We start from the raw sequence: 20,960 nt of genomic DNA, 5'->3' as shown, positions 1-20,960 counted from the left end.
ACATATCATTACATACGCGTGGGCTCTCTCACATTGGTTCTTATATAAGCTCATGTGCACTAAAAGAACGCACAACGCAAACTCTGTGTCAATATATTTAAGCAGAAAGTAGGAATAAAACACACACAGGGGAGAGCACCTTCATTCTCTGGTCAGATAGATATTACACCATTATACCTTCCTTTGCAAATTGCTGCTATATTAATGCTCTGAATCACTAGCGGCCAGAGGTGAAAACTAGGCTCCACTGCACTTACTGCCACTGTGCTAGTTATTCTTCTGCATCTTCGCATGAAATGTGTTTTTGTTCACATTTACTACATTTTGTTTTGTCGGTACCTTCTACAACTTAATACAAGCTTTGCTAGGTCTCCACCAATACACAATCCAGTGAAAGTAAATTACACAATACAAAATCTGAATAAACAGATTTAGCATAAATATCCATGGTCACAATTTGGAGTCCAGTCCTGTATTTATTTAGCAATCCGAGTGTTTCTAATCGGCAATGTTTTCAGTCATGATAACATTTGAATCACAGGAATAAGGAATTTGTTTGTAAAAGAGAACAGAGATGTGTGGCAGCATGATAAAAAAAAAACTCCCACCTACCCTAGTTTCTGTTGAAATGTTTTAGTACCAAGGCTATGAAGAGTGCCTTACCAAAGCTAACGGCTGCCTTTGATGTGACTCTCATTCTGCACATCACAGTGGCCCTGAGCCTCCCAAAGGAGAATACTATCCATTACTATAACTACATTTACTTTTTAACAAAAGTTCTAACACGACGGGTTACAGCTGCTGCTGCTAAGCGCCACCCCTACCTGCAGTGGACCACCACAGGGCCCGCGTCAGGAGGCGTGGAGGCTTTCACTCTTCGTATAAAAGCCAACAATCCAGTGGCGTGATACGGCACCCCATGCTCAGGCCAGGACGTGAAGTGGAACTGACGCACCTCATGCTTGGTTGAGTATCCTCTCTGTGAACAAAAGCATAGTACAAATTAGCATTACATGTAAAGGCCCAGCGTTTATACGGCTTGCATCGTAACCGTTATCGCCTCGAGGCCTTTATTTCATCCAAGACGGGCTCCCATCCATTAACAGACGTCCGTGATAGATGTGACAGATTTTTCGGTTCAGTGCGAGGACGTTATTTACGTAGGGTGCTAGGTCTTCTAGGATAGTTAGGCCTGTGGGCATCCCATGCTAGTAGCAGCTGCACTGTGACAGACACGCGAAAAGGAAATTACTGAGGCTGCGAGTTTTACTCCTCTCTACTGGGAGGCTGCTGCAGTCACGCGGCAATTTCTTCCTCTGTACAGAGATGACAAAGTAAAGCGACGCAAAGCAAAGATTTGTTGAAGACAGAAACCTAAAAAAAGAAAGGAGAGAAGAAAAAAAAGCGACGGGAAAAAACAAGCTGTCACCAGTTCCCAAATTCGTGCCGATTTAAATAAGCAGCAGAGTGTGGCCATGGAGCGCGAATGTGACAGTGTGATGATAATGCTGTGCGTGTGTGTGTGTGTGTGTGTGTGCCACTGTCACTCCAGCGTGGCTCTGAGCCCCTACAATGAGAGATCCCCCAGGAGATTGACAGGAGGAAGACCATCGGGGGCACAATATACTGTAACAGCCATGTTGGAAAGACAGCAGGGGCATTCACATGGCTACTGGTGTTAATTCCTCTTCATTTAACGTGTAGCCCTCAAACGCATCAGCAGTAAATCCTGTCAAGTATCTAATCCTATTAATGTACTGCTTCTCATTCTAAGAATATCACAACACGTACTAATACAAGCATAAGATGGGGATGCAAACAAGGATAGACAAAACGTCTACCTCAGATAAACTTACTCTCTCCAAGGCAAAGGTGCGAACTGTGTATTCAGCCAGTGTCTCCGTCTTAAGCAGAGTGATGTTGATGTCACCGTACATCTCGCTGTCTTCAGGCCAGTATTTACAGCATTTCACCTGTTTCAAAAAGAACCAAGCAACGGAGTTAAACCTCTTGGTAACATTCCTGGAAAAAAAGCACATAGATATAACATATCAGCTGATTTATATACATTTTTTTCAGCAGAAAATTCACTATCCATCCACCAATCTTAAGAATAAACTAAAAAAGAAATTAAAACATCTCATCCTTTCACACAAACTTTTCTCAACCGAAAGAAAACCTGTTCTTTGAGAGAGAGCCAGTGTTCCCCAATTTAACCTTCTCCGACTTAAATTGCCCAATTTTCTAAATCGGTTCCCTCTTGAGGAGTAATTTCTCTGAATCACCCACTCTTTATGACAAAGATACCTTTTACGTTTCTATACATCTATAGGGTTATATACCAAATACATCACTTCCATTAAATGTGCTGCAAGGCCATTCTCTGCTAGTGAGCGATATGCTGTTGAAGTGTTTTAGGTTACTGCATTATAGCATCATCTTACCATCAATCCAACCACCAGACTACAAGGTTAAACTATTGCACCAATCACACCAGATGAGTAACGGATGCAGGTTTACGTTAGGGTTTATTGGATGACTCTAAGTGTCACCCTTACACCTTTTCTTATGCTATTTGTTGGAATGCTAATTCCAACATATTTGAAATTTAAGCATTCAATTGTAATAAGGGCAAAATAGATAATTACCTGTATCAAGTGATTGGTTTGTTTGTTTATTTAACTAAAGCAAATGAACGTGTAACAGTCAAAACATTGAAAACATACAGAGGTTACACTTCAAATGCCAGGGAAACGCAAAACCATTCCTCTGCAGATATTTCATCTTTGGAGGGCAAAGAAACAAAAGCACAATAATCAGATAATCGTTGGATTCATAATAGACAGGACGGCGGCAATCTTCTTCAGAGGCCAGGCACAAAGGAGGTCATTTTGTTTTATTTAATGGAGGTGTTACTTGGATGCAGTCACATGAATCAGTCCTTGTTTGCTGACTATTTATTGTAATGGAGAACCAAATTGTATGTTGAGCTACTCCTAGTAAAATTGTCTCATTTTAGCCATCTTATGAGTAATACATTTATCTTGCCTCAACTGAAAGAGCATCTTAGAGCAGTTTTCATACACTACATGTAGTATATATATATATATATATATATATATATATATATATATATATATATATATATATATATATATATATATACACCATTAAACCTGTGTTATATGCAGTGTATATTCAAGGACAGCATGTGGCTCAGACATTTGTTTGTTTGTATGCCTCGCATATATTTCACAGCACATTTTACTGACTAATTAGATGATGAACATCGCAATTTCATGATGTTCTCTAAACAGACAAATAAGGGATAATCCATGTCCCAATCCTTTAAAATGTGTCAGTTTAATTAACTCTACAGTGCACAGAGACTGTGTGTCGCCTGCTTTAAAGTGTGGCCTACGATTGCGACCAAGAGAAGACGGTACAGAAAGTTAAAGGCATTGTTTGGCATTTTGGGAAATATGCTTATTCACTTTCGTGCCGAGAGTTAGATGAGAAGATTGATTCAACTCATTTCTGTGCGGCAAATATAGAATTACAACCAGCAGCTAGCTGGCTTAGTTTAGCATAAATACTTGAAACAGTCTCCAGTCTTTGTGCTGAGCTACTGCTGGCTGTAGCTTCACAGTTAGCCAACACACTTCTCATCTAACTTTCAGCAAAAATAAGTGCAAAAGCGCATTTCAAAAGTTAGAACTACTCCTTTAACAGACTCTCTACTGCTTGTGGTTTCACATAAATGCAAGGCATCCTCACTCAAATTAACCACTTCCAGGCTGTGGTTTGCATGCACAGCCAGCTTCTGTGAGATCTATACTTACACACACACACACACACACACACACACACACACACACACACACACACACACACACACACACACACACACACACAAGCCTTTTTATATATCGACACCAACATGTTCCCTATGGTGAATGTGGGATGTTTCTGAGCACTGGGTGGTGACAGCAGTGGGAGAAGTGGGTTGTGCACATCACTTACCCTGCCAACCTCCACCAGCTTAGTTATCATGACGATGCTGAAACAATTTTCCTGCCACACCATCCTCCAGAAATCATACAGAGTCTCCTGCTTGGGTCCTGGTGGTGAAGAGGGAAGAAAATAACAGTGAAAGGAAGAAAAGCGGCGGCATCACAGCATACTTTGCTCGACTGCGGTTGTGAGATCTGGTATTATTGCGACCTGAGTGTGCTTCCTCAGACGGCAGGGTACTGATCCCTTTCGGATTGTGCTGTCAATAAAGTTATTGGGAATTCCAAGCAGGGAAAGGGTGAAGAAGGGTGGCAAAACAAGAGCAGTATTGCTGGTGATGAAAGCCCGGGGGGACCATCAGTCACCAATCGTTATCAGAGGAGGAGATTTCAGCTGCAACTCCTCGGAAGGAAATGCTCAAAAAACACTGCTGGTGTTTTTTCTTCTTCTTCCTTGCAGGTTTTATCCCGCTGTCTCTCTAACTGGGAGAAGATGAGGTGCTAGTGCAAGATAAGCAGATGAGCAGACCTTGGGTGACTTTGTGATGGGATCTCCCTGGAAACTGACACTCCTTAGGGTTTAGAAACAGCAGAGGGATTTTTTGTTCATGGATTCCGACTGTACATTTGAGTGACAGAGGGTGAACTAAAGGTCCCGCCCCCCCTCCAACAATGAACGCGCCGCTCGGCCTGCTGCAGAGATTGAGAAGTTATAATTAATGTCTTTAATTATTCACCTCTTCTCATGATTAATTTAGTGACATCACGAGCACAGCCTTCACGGGTTGGTGCTCACACTATTACTTTTTTGTTTTTTTCGTAGAGATTGTTTTGGCAAGGGACTGTTCGTGAGTAGGCTCATTGGTTAGATCATCTTCAATTTATTACGTGGCGGCAAAAGGTACTTATCGTGCTGCATGATGAACACACACACACACACACACACACACACACACACACACATATAGCCTTGCCGGGATACTCACCCTGAGTGGCGATGAAGTGGTTGGATCGATGGTAGCCCTGAAAGAGAGAAGAGGGATGACATGCTGAGTAAGCCATCTGCGCCTCAGGCACAGCTGGATGGGAGGGTGCCTCTAGGTCTCACCCTCTTCCTTGCTCTCTGCATTCTGATTTCCTTCGGCTGACCCACTGCAACTGTTAATGGCGTTTCCTGTTTACCTGTCCTAGTACTGTCTGACCTATTGCTCACCACACACCAGGTCTTTGCTCATAGGCTCCACAGAGAGTTTGGAGCGGTTGAGGCAACATGAGGTAAATACTGCATCTTGACAAACTGCTGAGAAATAGAAATGAAATGTGGATGCCGACAAGCAGTCGGGCAAGCTGACTGAACGATGACTGAATCCCTCTGAAAGTTTAATAAAGATATGATAAAGAAACTAAAAAGGTGCACACTCTTCCATTTCAAGTGTCAGATTGCTTTATCAATCTCTCTCTTACGGCACACTCCCGTAAAAACAAATCCATTTTCATTGAAGATGAATATGTACTATATTTGGGATGATGAATTCAAACATAACCCCATTTCTTTTCCCAGCAAACTCCCCCCCTTGAATCCTTCTCACAAGTCAAATGAGAGGAAAAATAGCGTACACAGGTTTCACACGAATGCATGATATCATCACCAACATAAACAGTTTTCAAGACAGAATCTGATACGTACAGTGAAGTGTTCGAGATCCTTCATATCAAAGAATGTGACGGCCTTTGATATAGATGACAGACATTTTCATACTGTGAATATGGGGTGAATATGAATGAACATTGAGATGTCACTGCTACAGCCTTGAGGGGAATAAACATGACAAAGACCACCTGAGGTACTTTGAAGCGTGAACACTTTAAAAGGACGAGCAAACTGTTCAAAGGAAGTCCTGAACATAAGCGCTGCCTATCTAACCTTTCAAGGTGAAGGAGACACCCGTCTCCATGACGCAACCCTAGGAGAACACCGCCTAGCAAACCACGAGGATGTTGTGGTTCACAGTTTGTTGTCAATTGGAGCAGCTGTAAGGATAATTGATGTTCCAATTAAAATTACATCTGTGGAATTGAGAACGCAGGTCAGGATTAATCTGAATAAACTCCAGAGTCCACCGGCTGTCATCAAATCCACGTTCATAACTGGTTCCATGTTCCTAACATGTCGAGTCTGTCCAGGTTGCTGATGGGTCGCTAAACTGAACTTCATCCAGTCATGTAAACGGAGACGTGTTTGAAATGGAGATGGATGACCAGAGATGTGAGGCCTGCTATCCACAATCCCTCAACACTATCAGCGATGCCACCACTCCTCCAATAACACCATAACCATAGCTGAGTCTCACACACTTATGAGAACAACTTCCACTTCCACAGGCCGCTCCCTCTATCTGAGAGGACACATCTCCTTGTGTTCATTTACAATGAAAGGGCTAAAAGGGCTTTTTTTTGTGACGAGAGGGGAGGGGGGGGGGTCAAATGTGCACAAACCTGAAACACACGTACACATCTTTGAGCATTTGTGGAGAGAGGATAGTGGAAAGAGAAGAGCGAAAAATAGAGCGATGGAAAGCGGAAGAACGAGCAGTGAAGTACTTACTTCCCTGTTAATCCGAATCTACAGGGTCCAAGGTCGAGGAAGTGGGGAGGGGAGTAGAAAAAGAAGACATAGAGGCTAGTTAATGAAAGAAGCTTTTGGTAAGTAGGAGTTATGGTTACAGACAGGTGGGAAGAGATTTGTGTGTGTGTGAGTGTGTGTGTGTGTGTGTGCATGTGTGTTTCAGCAAGTACAGCAGGACTGGGCTTCATTTGTGTAAGTTCTTTACTCTGAATATATGAAAATGACTTTTGGTTTTCTTTACTGTATGTTTTCGTTTTAAAGAAAGTAGAAAAAAAGAGAGCCCCTTTAATAAATAATCCATTGAGGTTCAAGCTTAATTGAGACTGTGATCAGATTTAATTGGAAACAGCCTGAAAACATTAATAAACAACCACCATCACATTTGGATATAAATGCCGCTAAAGTCTGAGTGCTGCACTGAAATATGTGAAATGTCCCTTTTTCCTACTGAGCCTCGCCCACTTGCAAACCAGTAAGAAACGATTGAGAGGGGGGGAGGGGAGGGGGTCTAAATCAAGACATACTAGAACATAGGATGCTACTATTAGTTTTACAATCGGTACATTTAGACAAAACTTAAAAACGTAGTAACAGCAAGGCGCTGTGTGTGTGTGTGTGTGTGTGTAGATGGATGTGTGGGTGCGTGTGTGTGAGAGAGTTTTGGATTGCTGCCATGCTACACCTGTCAGCACGACTGTGTTTCTCATCAAGAAGCACCCGATATGTAAAGCAGCAACAGCCATGACGCACTGGACTGCTCTACATTTGCACACAAAAAAAAGGCACAGGGAGCTTTCAAACATATGCAAAGTTCTGCTCCTCTTCCGGCAAACAAACAGCACAGCCGAGCAAACACTCTGGCGTTAAGTGACAGAGAAAGAGGCGACAGAGAACTTGCTCTTTTTCACCTCGGTTTTTGAAAAGCGCAATAATGTTTTCAGAGTGAGGAAAAACTTTTGCATTTAACCTCTGGTGAAATAATCACAGGCTGTTCAAAATATGCCTCGCTGTGGTTAATAGGTACCATCCAGCTTGCTGGGTCAGCCATGACAGCGGCTGACGCTGACACTGTAGTGGCTGCTGAGTGGTGTTTTCCCTCTAATGTCTACACCTTCATGCCCTAAACGCTAATGGAGACCCTCACAATACCTACAATCCTAATAGCAGGTCAGGTTTTGAATGCCCTCTCATTGTAATGAACTGTCTAAAAGCATCTCACCACCACTGGCCATACATTAGAGGGAAATAAAAGAGGGAAAAATACCCTGTAGTGTGAAGTAGTTTTGATTATATAATTTGGTAAATCGTCAACTAATGCAGATAGTAATTTCCTCTCACTGAGTTTCTTTTAATATTCTTCTTATAAAAGATTTTCACAGAGTCGTTCAAAATCGATCAGCCTCAAACAGGACTGGGAATACATCGGCCTGCTTGAACTTCCCACCGAGTGGAACATGTACTTTACAGTATTCCCAAATGAGAGGCGTGCCGAATACATCTTGTAAATAAAGAAATCACATCAGATGACGCAAATGAAAAGCAACGTCTGAGGAACCGTATCAGAGAATTCACCGGGGAACCAAAACACAAGTTTCTATTTACGAGGATTTCTCGTAGTAAAAGTGTAAAACTCGCGGTCAATTTCTTTTGTAAATAACTTCACTGTTGCCATCTAAACGTGCACGTCTGCTGCTTTCTGAATAAACACAGCCTCCTCTAGTTTTTATGAATGAGAACACGTATGAATGGCACCGTTTGAGACACAATAGCAACATATACTGTACATGTATTTCGTATGATCAGTGAGAATGTTACTGTGGCACTGCAGACAGTTAAGGTGAACCGTGGAGAGGATAAACTCCACCAAGCCAATCCAGAGATTGAATAACATCAATCATGTCTATTTAATTTGGGGGGATTTTTCCGACATTTTACAGAAAGGGTCATCTCCTCTGCAGGGCATTAAATGCATTCATTCCACTTTGTTTTAATAAAAGCAATAGCAGAGTTAGTCTGGGTCAGGGACTCGGTGCGGCGATTGACAATCACGGCAGCTGGCAAAAAAATCACTAGGAAGGATGTTTGATTGGATGAAAGCTTCCAGGTGAAAGTGGGCCAGCAGACTGGTGAGCTTACAGGAATGAGAGAGATGGGCTGTGGCTTTGCAGGGTGTGAGAGATAGAGACTCAGCCAAGGCTGACTATTTGTATCCCATGTCGAACAGAGGCAGAAAAACAGGATTACACTTACATCAATGTAGTTGGCGTTAATGTAGTCCGAGTTGGGGTCTCCCAGCAGAGGGTGGAGCTTGACTCTGTGGCGGTCATCTGAGACGGATTAGAACAAAAGAGCAACGGACTGTTGAAATGCAAAGTTCACGCGACATGTTTCTGTTCATTTTTTTTATTCCGAAAATATATTGTTTGTGATGACTTACGTGGCAACGTGTCATGCCTCCCTTTGGTTTTGTCCTTCTTCTTTGTGCAGTCCCAGCCATCAAAGAAGCTCTACAGAGATAAATACACACTTTTAGGAACGGGACATCTCTATATTAACCATTCATAAAATATCTTGGATAAACATTAATCAAAGCTTCAATACATCTTTTCTTTGGATTTATGTGTGATATGGAAAATTGTGTTTCACGGCTAGAATGATTAAAGCCTATCAGCACATCAAGCATGGCGAAGGAGATGCAGAGCCATTGCATCCTTCGGAGAGGGTTAGTGGTTTATGCATGTAATTAATCAAAACAACCCAGTAACTGTTTACCTTTTAGGTTCAAATGTTGTGTCCACCATGAATGAGAACATCAGGAAATACAGAAATACATACAAAATGATTCCAGAATTGAGTTGAAGTGGAGGCTGTGCTGCACAAATGGACCAAACAGCAATCATAGTTTAGCAATCCTAACTAGACACAGCAAGTCTTAGGATCTTTGGAAAAAGGTTTATTGCCATTTTTTGCCTATGCTACTTTGGTGCTTAACGATCCCAATAAATACAGTGACATGAAAGAAAAAAACAAGTCCTGCAAGAGCCAAGAATTATAAACAAATAGCAGAAATGTATGATAAACATATGTAGTGTAGTGTCTTTTAGAAACATGTTGCCATCAAGTACATATTGAAAGCTGCTTTTACACAGTTTGGGGTTTAAAATGGGGTCAGCTGGAGACATTAACAAGTTAGCTGGAAATGGCTCCTGGAGTACTGGAGCTCATGTTACCTGAACTAGCTCGCTTGCAATAGCTGATCAAATCTGTCAACCACAGTTATTTTAGGTCGGTATTTTAGACATGAGAAGCCGTCTTTTGTCTATCTTTGTCTGAACTCAAGGTCTGCATTATCATTGGCCATGCCGTGTGAGAACAGAAAAAAATGCCAAAACAAATACTGAATGAATACTGCTGCGTATGGTCCTGTATACAGCGTGTGAGCAGCCGGGTAATTAGAGTGAAGGCAGAGGAGCTGTCTGACACCTGCTTGGTGGTAATGCTGTTCAAATGTATGCTGACACATCATACAACACAGATCCTCATTCCCTATCCACCTGTGTGGCTAAATTATGTATTTATCTATGGTTTATTTGATAGGACATATACATTACACAAAGAAAAACTAAAAAATAGCTGCAAGTATCATGGTTCTTACAGCAGATGCTAGTTTGCAACTAAGAGATTAGAATGAGGCATATGAAGTCTGCAAACAGCCCCTTCAGTTCCCACACACACACATATCCATACCAGTCTACCCCCCATGGTTTTCAGCCACTGGGGGAATTTGGTGAAACTTTGCCCAAGTATGCATGCTGAGCAAGGGATTACAGCACAGTTCTCCCCACAGAGAGCCAAGAACCAGCCAAATCCAGCCTGGGATTACACCCTCCTCCCACTTTTTGGTCCATTTTTCTTGCTCTCTCTCTCTCTCTCTCTCTCTCTCTCTCTCTCTCTCTCTCTCTCTCTCTCTCTCTCTCTCTCTCTCTCTCTCTCTCTCTCTCTCTCTCTCTCTCTCTCTCTCTCTCTCTCTCTCTCTCTCTCTCTCTCGGTCAGTCTCTCTTTCCCTGAATCCCACACTCTCTATCCAGCTTCATCACTTCTCTCCCGGTTTCTCCCTCACTTCTATTTTTGACACTAGACTGCTGAGCTCTCTTTCTCTGCTCCCACCACTCCTCTGCTCAGTCCTCCAGGGAGGAGATGGGAGCAGGGAGAGGAAAACATAGCAAGAAAACCATGAAAGAGTGGCAGTATATCGAAGGGGAGGGAAGAGAAACAACACAAATCTGTGGAAAAATTGATTTGAAACCCTCATTGGCAGGGATCAGTGGGGTGGGTTGGTTAAGAGGATCACATGAAATGAGGAAAATGAGATGAAAGAAATAATGACAGAGCCCAGTACAGCCCTGAACTATTAAAATTATTACACTTTTTTGTTGTTTAACATCTTAATGTGATATCAACATCCCACTAGATTTCATAATGTGCATTATTTACTGCCCCACAATCTGTCCTTCACAATTTCCCTTTCGGGATCACTGGATAACCGTTACGTTACCTTGTTTGACCTTTAATTATTTTACACACATCATTTGTATAATGCCAGAAACGATGATGAGATTCATAATCCCACCATATCCAGTCATAATCCAATCAGAGATGTGATACAATTGAGACACTGAATTTAAAAAAGATATAATAAAATAAGTCACGCTGTACAAAAGGTAGCATCAGGCAGCTGTTGTTGTTTTTTTTAAATAAGTGCAGTAATTCAGTTGCCCCTGGTGGAACAATACATTTTTGAATCAATGAGTCCATCATCCTTGCTAACCTCAGCCTCAGGGTGCAAAGCGGTATCATGAAAGTTTTGAGCTCTCGAGTAAAGCTCTGCTGTTGTTGACTCGTAACTTTCTGTGGTGGGAATATGACGGCAGTGACAGCAGCTGCCACACATACGAGCCCCTTTACAACTCACTGTAAATGTTTGATCAATGCTTTTACACAACAAAGGTATTCTTGGGGGAAATAAAACCTATACCTGCCAGGGGAGTGTAATATGATACTCCTCGTCATTTTCCTTCATAATGGAGAGAGACACTCTATCAAAACATATACTCTAGCAAAGAGGGAAAAAACAAAGCAAAGAGGTGTGTATTGATTTTTTGAGTGGAGTGTGTTTTGCCCGTGAGGGACAGTTTAATGAGTCTACAAGCAGAGTTCCAGAGGGGAGACCATGAACCAGAGACAATTTTTTTTTTCTCTTTTCATAAATGCCATGGGCTGTGGGTGGCAGGGATGGACTTCTCCCCTGGGTGATATCTCAACTCTCAGCTACAATCATTCCACTGGGGAGGGGTATTCAGAGAACTCAACCCTTCATTATGTGCCCTGAAACATACAGCTAGATATAGCAGCCAGTGGGCCAGCAGGAGGGGGGATAAGCCATGTAATGCCAAAATAAACACATCTATACATACAGGTCAGTTCAGGACAAAAAAACACACGATGAATTGATGCCAAAAAAAAACTAACCCAGCACTGATCTGTCAAGCAAACCCTAATGATTTAACAACTAACAACAGTACTGGTGCAATGACAGCGACTTGGTTGATTATAGTGTGTCTTAATTCATGGCAATTAGAAATGCAGAGCCACTAAGACACTACATCATCTAGATTTTAGGGCTGCAACTAACGATTATTTCAATAATCGATTAATCAGTTGATTATTTTTTCGATTAATCGATGAATCGGATAAAAAACTGTTTTTATCAAAAAAGCGTTCATTTCCAACCCTTTATTCAAAAACAGAAGTGACAGTGCAAAACATCTTCAGAAAGTGCACAAACAGGTTGCTCCTTGAACATCCCTGAGCTGTTAATTAAAACAACAAAATGGACTAACACTAAAAACATACACATCTATGCTTTACATCTGCCAAATGTGAGCCCTTTTTACTGTAATTGATCCCTCCAGAGGCTGCATTTACATACCCTGCTTTATCAATATGTATGAAATACTGGGACAGAGGGAAGCTGTACTGCTCCATATAGAGCGTCCTCTTCCTTAAACTCTTTCATTCTGGGTCTCTTAAGACCATGACGTCACGTTGTTGGCTAAGCCCAACGACGTGATTTGCTTCATTCTACTTTGAGTAAAAAAAAAAAAAAAAACCTGCACCCAGATCCGCCGGTTTAACGTTAACGAGTGACAGCGTGAACTGAACCAGACCGGGGGGTGACGGCATGTTTCATCACGTTACGTTTTTTTTACAAGCAAGATTGAACTGTAAAGGAACATAACGCAACTTTAACGACAATACACAACCAAACACGTTAGCTAACGTGATAGCAAGCTGACTAGCTTCCATTAAAAACAAGTTTGAGGAACATGAAGACGCTGATTGGCCAAGACTCGACTTGTCAAAGATCTTCTATTTTTGAGAACATCACGACCTCAGCTTTTCTCGTGTCTCACTCCAATCTCAGAAACGCTGGCCGGCCAGTTGCTCTGCTGCGCTCTTTTTTTTTTCTCCGCGACTTATTGCCCGGCGTAATAATCGCGCGACACAACGAATCGATAATGAAATTCGTTGCCAACACTTTTGATAATCGATTTTTATCGATTTTATCTATTCGTTGTTGCAGCCCTACTAGATTTGGAAATTACAAATAGGGTTCAAGGGTCTGAACATCAGCAGGATCATTATGGAGCATCATCAAACCTCTGCTGTGTGACCACATCTGGGACGCCCCGACTCAACATTTAGTGGTCCTCAGAGACTAATGGTTATCTTCGAAAAGTATTTACGTTGCAAAATATAATGCAGAGGCAGGAAAATACCAACATTGCTACTAAGGAGGAGGTTTATTTGGAGCCAAGAGATCTCTTTTCACTAATTCTGTACCCCTTCATCTTCTCAACCCCTCAAGTCTCCCCTTTCCTCTCTTTGCTACCCCTCAATCTGTCAGCATTGGACAGGAGACTCACTAAGCTCCACCAGAGACGATTAACCTCGTCAGGCCTGTCGTCATGACAGAGGTCTTCTTTTGGCCCAAATGAGGCCAATTCATTCATATGCCCAGCAACAGTGTGATTCCGGTGCCCTTTAACCCCACTAATTAATTTCAGTGGGTGGTATATGGAGGGTGCATGGATGATGTCAGAGGAGGATTGATGGCCTCCCACACCGCTCTCACAGGAGTCATTGCATCTCTAAGCTAGCGGTTATCCGCAACATGTGGTCATTTCACATGATCCTTCTTACAGACGCTAAACATACCCAAACACTCACTTTTTAAGTACTTCATCTCAATCGTACCTGGATGAGCCACGTTGGCCTAAAAAACAGAGACTCCGACCCCCAATTCATTGGTTATTTCTTGTTCAGTTTATCGAAAGTGGTGACAGGAGAAGACACACTGTCTCCATGCCAGAATCCAATCCGCACCTTGAAGCTCTGCTCACAGCTCTGAGTTTGAACGCATAGGCCTGCAGCACTCTGGAGGTTATCGCCAGCATTGGGGGTCTGTCATGATTGGACTTGGTTCTTTTACACTGCAAATCACTTTTCACAAGATATTTCAGGAGACATCAGGAGGATATTTCAGGTCAGGGGGACAGAATCTCACCGTTTCTTGTATGCGGGCCTTGACATCTGCCCTCTTCCCTGGGTGTGTTGCAAAATAGTGATTTTCCCTTTCAGCTCTCTCAACTTCATTGAGAACAAAGCTTTCATTTCAAGCCTTTTTTAACTTGTCAGTTTTCTCTGCTGTGTTAGGACTGCAAAGGTTAACCAGGCATGGAAGTACATCAGTGTAGCCACTGTACCGGACCTTATGGTGAGGAGGGAGCGAACCCACAAAGCACAGCTTTGTCTTTTGTCTTTGCTACAACCTCCAACCAGGCAACAAGCTCTGAGCGGGGAAATGAAAGAATGAGATCATGGATACAAGAAGCTAAAATAAGTTGTTTATTCCACATGGTGACTGGCCTCATATGGGCAAGGAGCTCAACAGACTCTGGGGATCTTCTGTGTCTTGGAAACTTGTACAGAAGATCCCGGGTCACAGCTTTAGAGGCATACTGGATGGGGAGGAGACCTCAGGATAGACATGTTTGAGAGATGATGCATGCCAGCTGTCATGCATGCACCCATAAAGAAGACGCTTTCTGCTGTGAACTGCAGGCTATGGATTATATTAGTAGATAACAGTGAAATACCTATTATTATCCATATACAATAACTTGAAGGTTCAATGAAGATGGTGACCTTGTGCATCCTTGAGAAAAGCAGGCAGAGCTGCTTTATATGTTAATCTATATTTTGCTCCATTTTAATGAATCTTAGATGCTCCACTTTTTGCCAAACAGTTTTAGCTTGAGACTTATTTATAAAGATATTACACAGAACGCAATAGAAAATATTTCTCCTCGCATGGGAACCCAGTTGCCATAACGTTATTGACAACCGCAATGGAGAAACTAAATAAAATGTTTATTTAGAAGCATAAAATGTAAAGGTGAAAAAGCCTCCAAACCTTGACATCGGATTATGTATTTCACTGCAATTATTGTGCCTCAAGTTCTCTCACTAACTGCATGTTAGGAATGAATGGACCAATTATATTCACCTCGTCGGTTAGGTTGGTCATTTCTGAATACAGACACTGGTGCAGAAACAGCAAATCTTTGCATTGCTATTCATTTCATGTTGCCAGAGTCTACGAGTAATAGCTGCCCATGTTGTCTTGTGCCGTGTACTGTAAGGTCGCCCTCTCACCTCGTACTCCTGTTTAAAGCCGTAGCCCTCGGCAGTCTTCATCTGGTTGATGTGCTGGAGAAGGTCAGCCACTCGAACGGCGGGGTGGAGCTGCCCCGTGTGGTAGGGGGAGCCTTTACGTCCACACTGGTGCCTCGGGGAGCCTCCCAGCAGGCTGCTGGCCTCGTTGACTGAACTCCGCGCGTCACCTGAAAACGAGACGCATTTCAAACCTCAGCGCGATGAAAAACATTTGTTTCGTAACGCGTTTGGTTTGGATCGGCCATCACTTAATGGCATTCTGCATGCCGATGCTGACACACGCGGTACAGTGTGTGCAACACGTGTGTCACTGTGATGATCAGGGCAGAGACGTCCTCATAACAGATCGTATGCAGACGTGACAGCAGCTCTGTCTGCGGCGACGTGTGCAGAAGACCAAGATCTAAACCGACTTTGGAGTGAACACATCTGTCGCTCCCTCTCTGTGAGACTGACGAAGAGATCAAGATGAAAAGTACTGACACGCATCACAAATCATTTCTTTGGATTCAGTCAAATAAGTTACTTCACTTTTTTTTTTTTTTTGCAACCTTGTGAGAGATTTCTTTGTGAATCAGCTGCAGGCAGTGCAGGTTGTACCAAAGAAAATTTTTCACACAGGATAATAGCTATCTGTCAGAATACTTCAGACATTTATGGAGCGAATGAGTGGTGGTCAACAGGATTACAAAGTGAGGGACGCTATATGTACAAGAAATTTCCCCTTGGGGATTAATACAGTATCTATCAATCTATCTATCTATGTTAAGTTTGAAATAGCTTTCTGTTGTTGTGGTCAGCCGATATGTTTGTGCACACCGCTCTTTATGTGTCTTTTGTCTTACTGCGTGTGCCACAGGTGTGAGCGTCCATGAAGGAAAGGGCCATTCTTTCATCCTCCTGTAGAGTGCTCTGGTCTGTGAAACTGCGCTCCATGGAGCCCATATGGCTCTTCTCCTGCCGGTAGGTAATGGGTGTCTTATTCATGTTCACTGGTTTCCTATTCACGGATAAAGAAGAAGAGGGAGGGGAGAGATTGTAATAAACAGAGAGTTTATGAGAGAAAGGGTAAATGTTGTGTTTAGTAAGAAATAATATGGAGGTAAAGAATGTGAGAAACCGAGATAAAAAAGGTGATAAAGAGAGGAAATAGTGAGAAAGAGGACATCCACTGCCTTGTTGTTTTCCCTCGACAGCTCATGATGGACAGCCAGAGCCCAAGCATGTATAGGATGGATCACAAAACAATGGAAGAGCAAAGAGGTGGAGTCACTTACGGATAGTAAGAGTAGTAGTCCCTTCTGGCAAGAGTGCGGGCGAAAAAAAAGAGTCAAGAGAAAGAAGAGATGTAAAATGAAAGCAATGTCAGATGCGGCCAGAATGTATCGATTACAGTGAAAATGAGATCCATCCTCTCGTGAGCCAAGCTGTGCGGACGGTCATGTGACACATGCGACCGTACCAAGCAGGCGCTGACAGACCCGACCACAGCGAGGTAAAAAAAAAAAATGAATATGTCTCAGTGTTACACTTCAAGGACTAGACCACGTGCTTCCTGTCACAGCAGATTTAGCAATCAATTCTCTTAGAGCAAACTTCACGGTGGCTTAGCAAGAGGAACCCGGACTTATATGGGGAGCAGTGGTGACTTTCAGAAACAACATTATTCAATATTAGTCTGGACGCTGTGTCAGTCATTTAATAATGATTGCTGGAGCCCCGAGTAACTTACTATGTCGCATGGCAGGTTCTTTAGAATACAATTTATCTCATTTCACTAAGGTTGTTTGAGACTTAAACCCCACTGGCCTACAGCTGCTGCTACATTAAACCAGAGCCAGAGGTGTAGATGATCTACTGTAGACCTATGGGATCATTGGCTAATAATCTCTAAAAGCACACCTTTTCCCTCCCAATTACCATCTCATTTAAGGGTCAGGTCTCTGCTTGGTGAGCATAATTAAGTGGCTAATTGAATTGCATCCGCCTTTAATTAGTTGCTTCACACTCAGATGGGCTCTGCAGACGAGAGCCGTTTGGTCCCCCCTGTGCACCGTAAGGGAGTGAAAACAATGCAGCTCTGACTGTTGGTCCAGCTTCTTCCCTAAACAAGCGTGACCTTTTTTCGAAAGTTCAGCAAGTATAAAAACTGACGACGGAACGGTTCTAAAATGAAACATGAACGGTAAAAACTAAAACAATGTGGGGGATGTGGTGAGAGTGTGCCTAAAGAGGCGTGTTATGCACTCAACAATCATTGGCAGACGTTTACCCTTTCTTAATGATGATGATCACGGCACCCAGCAGAAGGATGAGGACCACTAGACCTCCAGCGCACACCCCGAGAATGAGACCCATCTCCTCAGAGTGTTGGGTAACCTCCAGAGCCTTGCGGTGATCCTTGCAGGCGGCTAGAAGCAGAAACACAGATGCACGTTAAAAAAAAAAAAGGCACAATGCAAATACAGAACATGAAGGAATGAGGCTGCAGGTGCTGAAGAAATGAAGCAAAGAGTGTGAAAGATGTAAATGCAGAGAAGGGAGGATTGAACATTCACAGCTTTGAGGAAGTTATTATTCATGAACACAACACTCACAAATGTAGACTTTTTACACTGCTTATCTTGACTATTGTGACAAGAGCCACTGAATTATTATGATCTTTTTAAAGCCAAATCTACATTTCAATAACAGTGGTATTTTCAAATAGCTGGTATGAAAGATACACACAAATAAAGAAGTGATGCCTTCAGCAACGCAGACAGTGATTGCCTGTGTTGTCCAACCCAACACACCTGCAATCCTCAGGCAAACATAATGACAATGCATGCTTTGACAAGCAACATGATTGGCCTGCAGGAAAAAAACGTTTGGTTGTCTGAGAGATTTCAACCGGATACTTTTCAGAATTCATACGGATGTTTACAGAAACGGAATGAAGATGGTAAAATAAAGTGACTGCTACAAATTGGTGTAGAAGAAGAAACTATTTCCATAAGAGTTGCAAACATGTCAGAGTAAGACAGGAAACTAATTTCCTAAGATCCATTAGTCGAGTACAAAAATTGCTCGCAGCACATTGTTCTTCAATCTTGTGATATTACAATGGTGCATTTATGTGCTATGATGCATGCACTAATAACCTTTGAGGTGCATTTCTATAAAATACTGAAATATACACCATTTTTCCCAGTCGCAGGTCACCCATTCAACCCGACAGTATAATCTCAAGGTGTCCCTGCGTCTGTTGGCTACTGGAAAGGTCGTTATCAAAATAGCGGGTTATTCATTTCTCTGGCATAAAGCTTTGTACTTATGTAAATGGTGCTGAGCAGCGGGCCTTTCTTTGTCTTGTTCTTGGGGCCCACTGATCTAGTTTTTCTTGTGTCAGCCTGTCCTCCAGGCTTTGACAGCCCCGAAACTACCCTTCTCAGTCTATTGGAAAAGCACAGCCTATCTGGAGAGTGGTAGAAGGAGTCAGAGCAGGCCTGAGGATAGAGCTCTATCTTGCAGCCTGCTGGGGGAGAATCAGATCTGGGGCAGTGAAAATGAAAACAGAGACATGTTTTAGCCTGACTATCTGCAGCCCCCCGGCTGTTTTCATTTTCACTTTCCGGGGTGCTTTAGAATCCTATACCAAAGATGAAAGTAGCACAATATTTCATTATTTGGCAGGATTTTGTATTCAATGATGAGTGTTTGGCACATCTGAATGGAGAAAATGAGTCATTGGCTTGATATTTGAAAGGAACTGTTCCTTCTAAAACTGCTCAGGATGTGGCTTTTTGGGATTGTACCTCGATGTAACATGTTGTTCCAAAAATGCGACATTTCTCCATGTGCTGTTCAGTGTATAGACATCACATCTGACAGGTATATTTTAGACAGTTTAGCCAGACTGAATAAAAGATGACTTTTTATTTTCTATCCGCACACAGGACCACGGTATCGTCCACAGATGCCTCCGTGTGTGTGAGCTACTGTAACTGAAGATAACACAGATTTTAGCCCAGCCGCAAACTCAGCACTCGCTGTTTATTTTATGCTGTGACTCCATTTAAAATTACATGTGCAAGTGAAATACAGGGGTGCATTATATTGGCTAGAAGTGCAGATGAGGAGGTGAAAAATCAATTTCAGCTTTCTGACATTTTGGACAGATAGGCGGTTTTGCCACATTTAGCCTCAAAATTTCTATTAAGCCAAACACGAGCATGAAATAGATTTCCACATGAATCCATGCACCTGCCACCTGCCCGATGGTGGAAATTGGCACTTAGAGGAGAAATGGAAGTCTATTGTTGTGTTGAGCCTGCCAGAGGATCCTTAATTAAACTGTCACCTGGAAGTTGAAATGTAATCTCCAGCTTTGTTATCCAAGCCAGAATCATTTGCCTCCACTTTGCTTGTGATGGGCTGCTTGATAATAACGGCTTAGGACCCGATGATGCAGAGGCTATGTTAATGGTAGAGGGATCACAGAGATCACAAACAGCCACTACAAAAACCTCTGACCTGTCGCACCTTGAAATTGGAAATCACCCTGAGAATTTTTCCCCTGTCGATGTGTCTTTTAGGCTCTACTTTTACGGTTACATCATCATGTATGTGGGTGATGCAATGCTGGCAATCTTTTACATTTCTCCCCATTGCACACTTTGTTTTCTCTTCCCCTCTGGTCTTTCTATTCTTTATGTTATTGTTCTTTTCTCACCTATTTATTATTTGAACCGTTAGAGCTCCTTAGTGCATTTCTTTCTTCCTTAGCTTAGCGTCGACGAAAAAAGGCAAGCGCGCTGAAAAGCCCATTGGTGTGAGAAAGCATAATTAATCAATGCCCAACTGGGTGTCTGTGTGGGGCAGATGGAGTGAGACGCTGAGCTGAAATGGCTGGCCTTGCCTTTTGGCTTTATGCTTGAGGAGAGCCTCATCTCTTTCATTTTTTACTCACAAAAAGAGGCCTTCACCGAAAAAAAAAGACACCCCGCCAAGACAATTTACTTGCAAGGCTGTGCTTACTGTTGCTGTGCTGTGATAACTATAAATACATGGCTTTTATTCACCATGATCTGACAGTGTACTACAGCAGGAAGGGCTCTCCTGCCATCAGGACTTAGAGTCAATTTTCGTGCCCTTTTCATGTCCCTATGAATTCAAAAGCTGAGGTATAGCAGAGTGGAGGCGGGAGGGGGGAGGGGGGTCTTTCTCATCCTGATAGGCCAAGGTAGCTCCATCTGGAAGTTTTGATCTGGAGGACCCTTCTGAACCTTGTTGATGTCAAAGCCCTCAGATGTAGCCGTGTAGTAGGCTGCCTTTGATATAGTGTGTCCCAGCGTCTGCCCCCAAACAAAAAGGATGAAAGCCTGACCTTAAACCCCTCTCTGCTTGTTGCCCTTTTCTCAGAGGCCCACTGCTAAACAACCAAGACCACTCAGAGAAAATGTGTCCAGATCCCCACCTTTGTACTTGAGAGCAAGGTGAGTAGAGATGCAGTATTGACGAAACAAAAACAATACCGTTAA

At 42.7% G+C, this 20,960-nt stretch overlaps 1 protein-coding gene across 2 annotated transcripts in view; it reads right to left on the bottom strand.

Annotated features, from left to right (window-relative positions):
• ptprub (protein tyrosine phosphatase receptor type Ub) overlaps window positions 1–20,960 on the bottom strand; it is a gene marked incomplete at both ends in the record, with an annotated part of 146,356 nt that overhangs the window by 11,298 nt on the left and 114,098 nt on the right. Inside the window, 10 exons of one of the 2 annotated variants that reach the window (XM_079228129.1) lie at window positions 825–979; window positions 1,857–1,973; window positions 4,024–4,121; window positions 5,000–5,036; window positions 8,890–8,966; window positions 9,077–9,146; window positions 15,418–15,605; window positions 16,284–16,438; window positions 16,716–16,739; window positions 17,711–17,849. In XM_079228129.1, coding sequence (XP_079084255.1) covers window positions 825–979; window positions 1,857–1,973; window positions 4,024–4,121; window positions 5,000–5,036; window positions 8,890–8,966; window positions 9,077–9,146; window positions 15,418–15,605; window positions 16,284–16,438; window positions 16,716–16,739; window positions 17,711–17,849 — 1,060 coding nt within the window. The remainder of the gene's footprint in view (window positions 1–824; window positions 980–1,856; window positions 1,974–4,023; window positions 4,122–4,999; window positions 5,037–8,889; window positions 8,967–9,076; window positions 9,147–15,417; window positions 15,606–16,283; window positions 16,439–16,715; window positions 16,740–17,710; window positions 17,850–20,960) is intronic. The other variant, XM_079228130.1, reaches the window with a different exon arrangement.

This window comes from Taurulus bubalis (assembly GCF_910589615.1).
Source record: "Taurulus bubalis genome assembly, chromosome: 12".
Classification (NCBI taxonomy): Eukaryota; Metazoa; Chordata; class Actinopteri; order Perciformes; family Cottidae; genus Taurulus; species Taurulus bubalis.
The sequence above is the reverse complement of the archived record's forward strand: the minus strand, read 5'-3'. Positions and strand labels throughout refer to the sequence as shown.